The sequence below is a fragment of the Limanda limanda genome, chromosome 8 (assembly GCF_963576545.1).
Source record: "Limanda limanda chromosome 8, fLimLim1.1, whole genome shotgun sequence".
NCBI lineage: Eukaryota > Metazoa > Chordata > Actinopteri > Pleuronectiformes > Pleuronectidae > Limanda > Limanda limanda.
Genome location: NC_083643.1, coordinates 29,339,418 through 29,353,032, shown reverse-complemented (window position 1 = coordinate 29,353,032; position 13,615 = coordinate 29,339,418). Strand labels below are relative to the sequence as shown.

At 41.8% G+C, this 13,615-nt stretch overlaps 1 protein-coding gene across 1 annotated transcript in view; it reads right to left on the bottom strand.

Moving 5' to 3' along the window:
• The window catches only part of LOC133009766 (cytosolic carboxypeptidase 4), a 194,409-nt gene that overhangs the window by 102,126 nt on the left and 78,668 nt on the right, over positions 1-13,615 (bottom strand). The window contains exons 13-17 of the mRNA XM_061077300.1: positions 8,433-8,511; positions 7,775-8,041; positions 7,203-7,286; positions 6,928-7,008; positions 6,688-6,836 (exon numbers count right to left, since the gene is read on the bottom strand). Coding sequence (XP_060933283.1) covers positions 6,688-6,836; positions 6,928-7,008; positions 7,203-7,286; positions 7,775-8,041; positions 8,433-8,511 — 660 coding nt within the window. The remainder of the gene's footprint in view (positions 1-6,687; positions 6,837-6,927; positions 7,009-7,202; positions 7,287-7,774; positions 8,042-8,432; positions 8,512-13,615) is intronic.

Genomic DNA, 13,615 nt, shown 5'->3' with positions numbered 1-13,615 from the left:
TATATCAAAGTAAATATGCAGAATATGGCCAAAATGGCCACCAAATCCAAAATGGCCGGCTTCCTGTTTACTCTAGCATATCTATCCAAGAGACCTATTTCTTTGTCATGAAAAGACACATGTCCCCGTCGATTTTCGTAGCTGTAGGCCAATCGTAGTGCCGGGGCTACCCTTTAGGGGGCGCTAGTCAGTTATATTGCCACGCCCATTCCTTGAACCCATCTGACAGCTTTCAGGGGGGGGCTGTTGACACACACATGTAGTTTGAGGAAGATTGAACCTTGAACACCGAAGTTATAGCAATTTCGTGTGTCATGGCGAATTGATGAACTTTGATGCCACGCCATTAATATGGCGTTTGACGAAAAGTCACAGAAATCTTATATCTTCATTATCAATGTCTTGAGACCCATTTGACATAGTTTCACATGGTTGTGCAAAGGGGATGAGGAGAAATACTTCCAAGTGTGAGACGTACCAAAAACAAGACATTTCCTGCTGCCATCAGGGGGCGCTGTGATTTTAAGTCACTATTTCTGTGTTGTTGTCTTCGGGTCGTGACTCTTGTCTTATGTGTCTAGTTTGGACTTGATTGGACCAAATATGTCCAAGATACAGACGCCCGTGTTTTGATGGCGTTTCATCAAACTTTGACGCAACGCCACGGTCACACGCTCTGACGAAAAGTTGATTTTTTTGATAACTTTAGATCTCCATATTGTTGTGATGACACTCGTCTAAATTTTAAGTTGATCCGATGAAAGCTCTACGACAAGTACATCAAAGTAAAAACGTGGAATATTGCCAAAATGGCGACTAAATTCAAAATGGCGGACTTCCTGTTACGTTTTTCATAATGCTCCAAGAGGCTTTTTTCTATGATTTGTCACGATACACCTTTCCCTTGATTTTGGTGAAGATCGGCCATGGGGAAACCTAGGGGCTGCGTGGGGCTTATCCGTAGGTGGCGCTGTTGAGCTATTTTGCCACGCCTATTTCCAAATACTCCAGAATACGTAAATTTTCACCACTTCCTAGCTCCCTGCAAAGTTTAGCAACTTTTTGAGCATGTTAAAGCCCTCAAAAAGCCAAATCATTTAAGCGGAGAAAAAGAATAATAATAATCTTATCAGTTTCAATAGGGCCTCCCACCGGAGGTGCTCGGGCCCTAATAATAATCATTTCAATTTCAATAGGGCCTCCCACCGGAGGTGCTCGGGCCCTAATAATAATAATCATTTCAATTTCAATAGGGCCTCCCACCGGAGGTGCTCGGGCCCTAAGTAGGGCTACGTTGTAGCACTAACGGGCCCGAGCACACGCGCGTTTCAAGTCTGTCGCGGTCGGGGAAGAGAGAACGTTGGATGAGCAAGCGCTCGTCTCCGCGTTGAATGCGTTCGTCACTGCTGCAAGGATAAACGCTTCACTTCCTGTAGCCAGCAGGAGGCGCTGTGATTTTAAGTCACGATTTCTGTGTAGATGTCTTCAGGTCGGGAATCTTGTCTTATGTGTCTAGTTTGGATTTGATCAGACCAAATATGTCTGAGATACAGAAACTCGTGTGTTGATGGCGTTTCATCAAACTTTGACGCCATGCCATGGTCAGAGGCTCTGACGAAAAAATAAAATTTTGATCACTTTGAATCTCCATCTTGTTGTGATTAGACTCATATAAATTTTAAGTTGATCTGAGGAAAGCTCTACGACAAGTATATCAAAGTAAATATGCAGAATATGGCCAAAATGGCCACCAAATCCAAAATGGCCGGCTTCCTGTTTACTCTAGCATATCTATCCAAGAGACTTATTTCTTTGTCATGAAAAGACACATGTCCCCGTCGATTTTCGTAGCTGTAGGCCAATCGTAGTGCCGGGGCTACCCTTTAGGGGGCGCTAGTCAGTTATATTGCCACGCCCATTCCTTAAACCCGTCTGACAGCTTTCAGGGGGGGGCTGTTGACACACACATGTAGTTTTAGGGAGATTGAACCTTGAACACCGAAGTTATAGCAATTTCGTGTGTCATGGCGAATTGATGAACTTTGATGCCACGCCATTAATATGGCGTTTGACGAAAAGTCACAGTAATCTTAAATCTTCATTATCAATGTCTTGAGACCCATTTGACATAGTTTCACATGGTTGTGCAAAGGGGATGAGGAGAAATACTTCCAAGTGTGAGACGTACCAAAAACCAGACATTTCCTGCTGCCACCAGGGGGCGCTGTGATTTTAAGTCACGATTTTTGTGTTGTTGTCTTCGGGTTGCGACTCTTGTCTTCTGTGTGTAGTTTGGACTTGATTAGATCAAATATGTCCAAGATACAGACGCCCGTGTTTTGATGGCGTTTAATCAAACTTTGACGCCACGCCACGGTCACAGGCTCTGACGAAAAGTTGATTTTTTTGATAACTTTAGTAGTCCATATTGTTGTGATGAGACTGGTCTAAATTTGAAGTTGATCCGATGAAAGCTCTACGACAAGTATATCAAAGTAAAAACGTGGAATATGGTCAAAATGGCCACTAAATCCAAAATGGCGGACTTCCTGTTGCGTTTTTTATAATACTCCAAGAGGATTTTTTCTATGATTAGTCACGATACACCTGTTTCCCGGTTTTGGTGGAAATCGGTCATGTGGAAACCTAGGGGCTGCGTTCCAGGTGGCGCTGTTGAGCCATTTTGCCACGCCCATATCCAAATACTCCAGAATCCGTAAATTTTCACCCCTTTCTAATTTACTGCAAAGTTTAGCAACTTTTTGAGCACGTTAAAGCCCTCAAAAAGCCGATTCAATAGTCGGAAAAAAAATAAGAATAATAATAATAATCCTTTCAATTTCAATAGGGCCTCCCACCGGAGGTGCTCGGGCCCTAATAATAATAATCATTTCAATTTCAATAGGGCCTCCCACCGGAGGTGCTCGGGCCCTAATAATAATAATAATCATTTCAATTTCAATAGGGCCTCCCACCGGAGGTGCTCGGGCCCTAATAATAATAATAATAATAATTTCAATTTCAATAGGGCCTCCCACCGGAGGTGCTCGGGCCCTAATAATAATCTTTTCAATTTCAATAGGGCCTCCCACCGGAGGTGCTCGGGCCCTAATAATCCCATCAATTTCAATAGGGCCTCCCACCGGAGGTGCTCGGGCCCTAATAAGAATCATTTCAATTTCAATAGGGCCTCCCACCGGAGGTGCTCGGGCCCTAATAATCCTTTCAATTTCAATAGGGCCTCCCACCGGAGGTGTTCGGGCCCTAATAATCCTTTCAATTTCAATAGGGCCTCTCACCATTCGGTGCTCGGGCCCTAATTAAGAAATAAGGCAAAAATTATTTAGATGTTGAGTTTTCTGATCACTGACTTACTCCAATTTTCAGAAAATGATTAAAACGCTGAGATAAAGCTACATTTATAGGAATACCCAAAGGGATTTCGTCACCTCTGTCACAAACATTCACTGACACTCAAGGATGACATATATATAATGTGGTGGCCAAATTTCAAGGTCACTGTGACCCTACAAAGCACATTCTTTGCCTTGTGAATACAATATCTCCAAAAAAGGGAATTCTTTCACATTTGGCACAAACATTCACTTGAGCTTGGATTTCATCTAGGTTATTTCTTGAACATTATATCTTAAGATCAGCTTGAGTTCATGTCATAAAAATCTGGTACAAATTTTGCAGACTAGGGTATTAAAGAAAAATGAGGGCAGGAGATGGTTGATTTTATTTCTAGTAGTTAGAATGTCATCATTAAAGAAGTTTATAAAGATATTGCTATTTAGGTTTCAAGGAATACTGGGTTCGATGGAGGTGTGACTCTCTGTCAGCCTGACTACAGTGCTGAAGAGAAATCTGGGGTTGTTTATATTTTCTTCTATTCATTTGGAGTAATAGGCAGCTCTTGCTTTGTGGATGGTCTTCTTATATGCTTTAACACTATTTTTCCAGGCTTTGAGATTTTTAACATGGTTGCTGGAGTGCCACTTCCTTTCTAGTTTTCTTGACGTTTGTTTTAATTCATGTGTCTTGGAATAATACCGGGGAGCTAATTTAATGGTTTAGGTGGATCTGCCTCTATATCTGGCCTGTACATGCCCACATTCAACCATAAATGGTCAATGCAATGCACCTCATGCATAATAAATACTCCTGCTGACCAATGTGTTTCTACTGTGAAGCAGCATAGAACCCCCTCTGAGCTTTGACGGGGGTGAGTGGGGTTTGGCGTCTTTTTGTTTTGGATTTTACGTGTCTGCCTAATTTGAGGATCTTTATTATTTCCTGTAGCTTTATTTATTATATCTAATTTTCACCCTGGCAATTACTTTATTAATTAGACTTTTGAATAATTGAGTGGATTAAGTTCTTTTGTTTATTTGTCTGCCCACATGAGTCACTGAGGTGCCATCCAGTGTAGCCACTATGGCATCTCAATCTGTTACAAATGCTTTGCAGGATCAGATAGAGGCCATAGATCTGTCTCCATTGCCTGACCAAGAGCAGGGTTAGGTGAGGTCCCTTCTCCCAGTATATATCACAGTCTTTTCTGCGCATGATGGGGATTTGTGTTGCAGCAACCTGATATCCCGCGATATCCCTCTCTTAGATGATGTCCCTGTTAGGCAGCGTTATCGACGCATACCCCTGTCAGAGTATAGTATAGAGCATATTAATGAACTGTTTTAAGCACAGGTGATCAGAGAGAGTCGCAGCCCCTACACTTCCCCCATTGTTCTGGACAAAAAGAAGGATGGCAGCCTGCGGCCCCCCTACATAGGCTGGTGTAGGGGGTAGAGCACGGCGTCATCAGGAACTGGACACTCAAAATCATACTTTTATATAAAGGAGACAAAACCGGTCATATGGTTTAAAATCTATACAAATAAACTTGTAGCAGTCACGACCGGGGACGAAACATGGACGCATGGTGCTCTGGGACCAGCTGGACACTGTTGCGCAGTGACTTGCTTGGTGTCTCCTTACATTTTTCCCGTGAAGCAGCACATCTGCATGTTGGAAATTTCATTGGCTAAACGATACGCCAGTCATCAGAACAATCAGTTGCAATTGGCTCAGTCTTTACACGTCAGAAGAGGGGCAAGCTCTGTCTGTCAAGAGGTGTCTCATTGGCTATTGTAGGCTGTGGAAAGCCCATGCCAGCTCCGCTTGGGTCAAGTTTAGATTGACAGCTCACTTGAACCAATAGGAGCTGCTAGCCACCATTTTGAGATCGAGAGACCCTTTTTGTTTACATGCAAACAGAAAAATTACGAGTGAAAGTATTTCAAAATTTACACGTAGCAGCTGGCTGCGCTGACATTACGCAACAGCTGACTGTTGCTATTCTTTGATGTAATAGTGTGTTTTGGACTGATTATGTTACTGGATTGGATCGTCTGGACCATTGGCAATGTGCCAAGACCCTTTTTGTTGGAATGTTATCGATCTGTGGATTAATATGATGCTTCTTAGGTGAGTGACGTTGACTTTGTCAGTGTTTTGATTTTGTTTCCGGTCTGACTGAGACGTTGATTGTACCGGCTGTGGTGATCGGATCTTGAAATGGTTTACATCAGTCGAATCAGAAGAATCTTAGATTTCTAACGATATGTTGCATTAGTACCTAGCTGTACGATGCAGTTCTATAAATAACAATGTTTGACGCTAATCGGTCAAACAGCCCATCTGGAGGACGCCCGTGGGGTGATGCCGCAGAACAGGTTAAAGAGTACCAGACCCGGCTACAGATGGCCTTTGAAGGAGTACACCCTTGGATGACCATACCAAAACCAGGCAAGTCAATCTTACCCTCATGATCCTGGTGGTGCATTTGTCCGTGTTTGGTTTGGATTATAAGTATCTGCTTAATTTGAGGATCTTTATTATTTCCTTTCCATTTGTATCAAATTTTCATCCCCATTATGACTTGATTAATTAGACTTTATTTGGCTTTGAATACTTGTGGTTATTTACTAGTGTAAATGTATCTGTTTAGATTTATGTTTTCTCCCTGTGTTCTGTTTCCTGTTTTATTTTGTAGTTTCTGCTCCTTGAGTGTATTCCATCTTCACTTCCTGTGTTTGTCTATAAATCATTTTGCTTCCCTTTGTCCTTGTCGGTTCGTCGTCATTTATGCCTTGTCATTCCTCTGCGTCGTCTTCATCTCTCGTCAGTTCCTAATGAGTGTGTTCTGTTTTTTTTTTAAAGTTTAGACTTTTGATACCCGTTCCTAGTTGTTTTTCAGTTTTGGTTGAATTTTCATCAAAGGACACTTTTTATTGAAAAATTCAGATAACAGATAATATCAGTACGATCTGATGTAAAATGTCAAAGTAAAAGCCCTTGGAGATATATTTTTACTCTATTGGTTGTGGAACTAGAGCAGGAGTTTCTTATGGCACTTGACAAAGATGACGTCACTGAAAAGATAGCAAGGTGCAGTGAGTTACTGCGCCGCCTATTTTTTCTACTAGCCTGGTAACTGTTACATCAACCTATAGGGTTAGCCAACACAGGGTTGTGTGAAAAGGGGGACCTGAAAAGGAGTCAAATTCCAGACCTAAATTATTGTCCCAGTCCTATTGTCCCAGTCCCCTGGTGACATAATGTATTCCGCTGTAATGCAACAATTAATTATTTAACAAAATGTTACGCATTGCAACTTCTTACCATAGTTGAATTGGCTGTTGCTCTTCTCACAGTTGATGACATTAAAACGGTAGGGGACATCTGCCACCATATTACTGACTTCAAAGTAAAACCATTGGGTGTGCTGGGAACAGTTGGCATCTGCATTCAATATGAGGTCATATTCATATCTACAAGAGAATATAAGAGAATGTGTTCTCTCAGTCAGGACCGGGATGAAGCAATACTAGTGTGTATTTTTGTGTGTCCATGTGGTCATACCTGCGGATATGAACAGCCTTCCTCAAGTTCCCACACTCGAAGTTAGAGAAAAACCTCAGAGAATCTGACAGACACTGAAGGCTGACAAACAAAGATAAAGAAAAACTGGCCAGATTCATTTCATGGCACATTATGAAATTTGAATTTGAAAAGGATATTAAAATTCCAACATTTCAAAAAACATTTTAACAAGTGTGTTCACTTAAAGATAATTCAAACATAAATTTAACTGAATCTATAAATGCCTATGGTGTTTGTGTGTGTTGTTCACCAACCTGCTGTCTTCTAGGTCATAGACTACCTGGTTGATGATGTCAGCAGTATTCAAGAAACGTTGGACATCTTCAAACACTTTCTCTCTGATAGAGACAAGCACATGCAGGCATACATGTATTAATACAAAGGATAAAGTCTGTTCCTATGATATATCAAAAACCTTGAAGAGCCATTGAAACCAGCTCGACAGGTCAGAATAACATGGATAACTTGGCAGTAAAGATAGATGGATATAATAATAATAACTCATTGCAGTACAGGAAGTTGCAGAAGTTTCAATAAGAAGGAAGAGTTTGGGTAATTTCTGAGGTCGCACTGGTAAAACACATAAACTCATCTTACGCAGAGCATACGCAGAACATACTCTTTCTAACCACATCCACTTTGCTCATACATTGGCACCAACAAACAGGCCATTCTGAATAAGGTTCTTCACATTGAGTTGAGAAGGGTGTAGTGGTACTTCATCTCTTTCATATTTTGACCAAAGTATAACACAGATAGTTTGATAAGACCAAAATAAACTATGCCAAGGGATATAATCTATTTAATTTTAATGAGCATGCAGTACCTCTGTATGTTGGGTTTGCGAGGGACCATGGGTTCATGTCTTGCTGGAGGGACATGACCCCAGAAATCAGGGAAAGGTAGGATGCTGAACCCTGGAATAGACTTGGTTTGAGTGGCTACAGCACGATACAGCTGGGGTTCATGGTGCGGAATACAGGCTCCATGTCTCTTCAATAACTTGTCTATCATGGTACAGTGGGGGAGCTCTTCTCCTCCATCCTGCTCTTCAACTTGTTCATTTTCTTTAAGACCTTGGGCGGCTTCTCCCCTATGAGAAAAAAAACAATAATGAGATCAAAGTGAAGGTCATACTGAGTTACGACTCTATTATTACAATAATATGAGAGACAGACTGAGAGGTGACCCCAGGAATGGCACATCACACAAGGGAATTACTTAAAAGAAAGTCAGTATACAGACAGGTCAAATATTCCTCGGCTTAACTTACATAGAATATTCATTCAGGGTTAATTATGTTTAACATAAAGTTCAAAAGATCTGGCCATTTCGGTCAGGTAATGTCTAGGTAAGGTCAAGGTTGCAGTGCCTAACTGTCAAACACGTTATCAACATATGTGTTCTAAAGTAAACGATAGAGGTATGGAGAATATTATAAACCTTAGTCTAAATACACATACAAAGAAAAGACTTTGATATACCTTAGCTCTCTTTCTGTAGTCCTACAGCCGAGGATGCTGCTGTGACAGAGAAAGTCAGGGGTCTCTAGCTGGTCAGCAGCTAAACAAAAAGAACAAATACCTTATTTTAAATAACACACTTTTTAAGAAAGTGAGGAAATCAATAAGAAATAATGAAAAAATCAATTGTCAGTTGTCAATAAGTGACCATGATTAATAAATGAAACCACACTTGGTTGATAATTATATTTAAACTGAATTTAGCCAAGGATTGGTTGCAGGAATTTAATGCATAGCTGCACAGTACGTACTACTGACAACCAATCATTAATAGTTGGGTGTTGGGTGGAAATCCGTTGGAAAAGACAATAACAGTTAAACATCAGTTTAACGACAGTCTTCGAAGATATTAGCCCAACCCAGGTGAACAAATTCATATATGTGTGTTCATGCTAATTTGCAATATATCTGCAAGATGATGTATTCACAATCTCCATTTCAGATGGCCTCAGCTCCTCCTCCTCTCTGTTATAAATCAGACAATCAATCAATCAAATTTTATTTGTATAGCCCATATTCACAAATCACAATTCGTCTCATAGGGCTTTAACATGGTGTGACATCCTCTGTCCTTAACCCTCAACAAGAGTAAGGAAAAACTACTAAAAACCCTTTTAACAGGTAAAAATACGTAGAAACCTCAGAGAGAGCCACATGTGAGGGAACCCTCTCCCAGGACGGAGAGAAGTGCAATAAATGTCAAGTGTGGGAAAACATCGGGATTAAAGTTTTTAGCAGCATTGATGAGGGTAAACATTTTGAAGGATAACTTCAATACTATATGTCGAGCAGTCCTGCTGCATCATAGTCTCTGGTCAGCAGCCAGAAAGATCATGATCCAGCATCAAGATGGGATCCACTATAGTCCACAGTCATTGTCCACTGCCGCCCGTTAGAATCCATCATAAGCCGCCTCCTTGGTCGTGGTCCACCATCATCCAATGCCAACGCGACAAAGGATCCTCCATTACCACTACGATCAGCCCGAACGATATAGAATCCGCCATACTGGATCCACCATTGCGACCTCTGATGCGCGATCCACAAATCGTTATCCATGGTGCAGCCACAGCTGTTCTGTGCATCTGCGGGCGATAAGGCACAGAAACTCCGGGGACGGGGTCAAATTAGTATCATGTACTGATGAGATAATAATTACTTTGATGTGATTAGGATGGAGAAGAGGAAGGAGAAGCTGGAAAGAGAAGCTCCGTGTGCCATGTGTCATAAATTCCCTTTGCGCCATCAGGGGTTTTTCCCATGTAATCAATGATACAATGATACAGGCCGACACTGAGGCAAAAGGTAAATCTGACTGGCTACTGGTTTGTATGGTAGTACGATGAAAACCATGTGGCCCACTCAGTAGATCAGACATCAATACCTCTATGCCTTTTTAAACTAAACGCTTCCTTTCGAGTTACTTTCTGCCGCACTAATTAGCTCTAACTACAAGCTTTATCAAAAAGGAAGGTTTTAAGCCTACTCTTAAACGAACAGATCAGTCTGCTTCCCGAACTGAAAGTAAGAGATTATTACACAGGAGTGGGGCTTGATGGCTGAAAGCTCTGGCTCCTACTCTACTTTAAGAGACTTTAGGCACGACAAGTAAACCTGAATTCTGGGATCGGAGTGCTCTAAGGGGTTGATAAGGTACTAACAGCTCTTTAAGGTAAAAAGGCGCCATATTATTAAGGGCCTTGAAGGTGAGGAGAATTTTAAATTATATTCTAGATTTAACAGGAAGCCAGTGTAGAGATGCTAATACTGGAGAAATGTGCTCTCTTTTCTTGGTTCTCGTCAGGACACGTGCTGCGGCATTCTGGACAAGCTGTAGAGTCTTTAACGACTTACTGCTGGAGCCTGATAATAGTGAATTACAATAGTCCAGTCTCGATGTAACAAAGGCGTGGACTAGTTTTTCTGCATCTTTTTGCGAAAGGACATGTCTGATTTTTGAGATATTACGCAAGTGGAAAAAGGCGGTCCTAGAAATTTGTTTTAAGTGACAATTAAAGGACAAATCAGGATCGAAGGTCACTCCCAAGTTCCTGACTGTTTCATTGGAAGCAAGGGCAATGTCGTCTAGCGCAGCTATATCATTAGATAATGTCTCTGTAAGGTGCTTAGGGCCAAGTATTATAACCTCTGTTTTATCTGTTTTAGAGAAAATTGCGGGTCATCCAGGATTTTATGTCCTTGAGACATGCTCGAAGTTTAGTTAATTGATTACTTTGTTCAGGTTTTATTGACAAATATAACTGGATGTCATCCGCATAGCAGTGAAAATTTACCGAGTGTGTCCTGATAATGTTTCCTAGTGGAAGCATATATAATGAGAAAAAAAATTGCCCGAGCACAGGGCCCTGTGGGACACCATGGTTAACTTTGGTGCGCACAGATGACTCATCATTAATTTGTACGAATTGGGAGCAATCAGAAAAATAAGATTTAAACCAGTTTAGGGCGGTTCCTTAAATGTTAATTAAAGGGGACATATGAAAATTCCACTTTTGTAGTGCTTCTACACGTTAATTTGGGTATCTGGCATGTCTACCGTCCCAGAAACTCTGGAAAAAAACAACTCCAGCGATTTGTTTCTGTTCCTCTATGTCAGAAACTATACTCTAGATGGCCTCGAATGGGAATACACCAAACTAATACGTAACAGATAAAAATGCCCATGTAGTACGCCACCCACCACCACTGAACCAGCCTTCGACCCACCACTCGACCCACCCACTTTTTCAGTCCACCGGACTCCGGCCGGCAGCCATTAAATTCTTGCAAGCCTTGGAAACACTTGGATAAGCTAACTGCAGCATGAGTCGATTTCCACACCCAAGATGCTCAGTGCTCGGCTGCACAAATCAGCACAAATGTCTCCATGTGACTCCAGCTTCAGAAGACACAAGCTTGAGATGGATTGAGTTCATATATGGTGGCCACCACCGGAGCCCGGCAGCCACCACCTAGCCACCGTAGCCCGGCAGCCACCACCGGAGCCCGGGAGCCGCAAGCCGGCAGCCGCGAACCCGTAGCCGGGAGACACCGCGAGCTGTTGGTGTTTTTTCCAGGTAGGAGCTGCGGAGCTGTGTTGATGCTGTGGACTATGTGACTCTGTTTGACTGCTGTGCCTCTGCTACCTCAGCTGGCTGTGACTTGTTGGTGTCAGTGTGTGTTTACGGGTAGCAGCAGCAGCTAACGCTGGCTTCTGTGTGTGTGTTTTGCCCCGGTAGAAGCAGCATGAATAAATAGAAACAGCTTTTTGTCGGGAGCTAACGTTAGCTTGCTGCTAGCGTTAGCCCCGGCACCTCCGTGCACCTCCGGGGACGTCCCGGTGTCGGCTCCGGGGACGTGGAGGTGTCAGCTCCGGGGATGTCCCGGTGTTAGCTCCGGGGACGTCCCGGTGTCGGCTCCGGGGACGTCCCGGTGTCGGCTCCGGGGACGTGGAGGTGTTAGCTCCGGGGACGTCCCGGTGTCGGCTCTGTGTGCATGTGTGTGTGTGTGTGTGTCTGTGTCTATCTGTGTGTGTGCGTGTGTCTGTGTATATATGCCCTGTATGAATAAATATACACATACAATTATATACTGTGTACATCCTTATCAGAAGGTGTTGTAGTTTTAAAATTGTAGCTTCAATGAAGAAACACAACAAACAAATACAGAAATATATGTGAATGACAGTGACTTAAAATTATTTTAACAACCTTAAATATGCTAAGGAGAGATTTAAGACGTGAAAGTGGATGTGTGTGTGTGTGTGATTGACAGGGGGGGGGACTCAAAACAGGTCAATCTGAAGAGGGCTGTTTTAGACAGGGTAAAAAGGCTGCTGTTTTAAATGATCCTTGTGGTATTTTGACCAAAAAATGTTACAGACATTTCATTAAGACCCCAAGGAACCATATCAACTTGTGGTAAAATGGGCATAATATGTCTCCTTTAACTCTTTTAGTCTCTGTAATAAAATGCGATGGTCAATAGTGTCGAATGCTGCACTGAGATCTAACAGAACGAGGACAGACACAAGTCCCTGATCTGCTTATTAGAAGGTCATTAGTGACTTTTGCCGAGGCTTTCTGTGCTGTGATTGGCTCTAAACCCAGACTGAAAGTCTTCATATATATTATTTTCCTGGAGAAACGCACACAGCTGATAGGCTACAACTTTTTCTAAGATTTTAGACAGGAAGGGGATATTAGATATTGGCCTGTAATTGGCTAAAACCTCTGGGTCTAGGGTGGTTTTTTTGAGTAGGGGGTTGATTACAGCTATTTTAAAAGACTGTGGTACATAACCTGATGATAATGACAGATTGATTGTGTTAAGTAACAACATCTACAAAAACTATCTATTAGGGGCAGAATTTCTTTAATTAATTTAGTAGGAATAGGCTCTAAGACACAGGTTGTTGGTTTAGAACCTGAGATTATTTTGGTAAACTGATCACGGTGATCAGAGGGAAGCTGTCTAAATAATGGGGAGGATTCTCAGCCATTTCTGAGATCTCTGTTGTTGGGTGGGTATTAGTGCCAATTGAGGGCAGGAGATGGTTGATTTTATTTCTAATAGTTAGAATTTTATCATTAAAAAAGGTCATAAAGATATTGCTATTTAGGGATTGTCAGCCTGGCTACAGTTCTGAAGAGAAACCTGGGGTTGTTTTTATTCTCTTCTATTAGTTTTGAATAATAGGCAGCTCTTGCTTTGTGGAGAGCCTTCTTATATTCTTTAACACTACTCTTCCAGTCTAGGGGATTTTCAACACTGTTGCTCTAGCGCCACTTCCTTTCTAGTTTTCTTGATATTTGTTTCAACTCATTTGTCTTGGAATTATACCACGGAGCTAATTTACTATGTTTTACACATTTCTTTTTTAGAGGCGCTATTGAGTCTTATGTTAATCGTAATGACTCTGCAGAGCTATCGACGAGGTGGTCAATCTCAATGGAGCTCGGGTTTTTAAAGAATTTGTTGTTTATGTCGACGGATAATACGGGTTTAAATGTAATCGGAATTATTTCCTTAAATTTAGCTACAGCACTATCAGGTAGACATCTAGATCTATTTAAACAAGACACACAATGGCACTGGTGGTCACTAACATCCACTAACTTCAACTGTTGGTAGTCATTCATTAG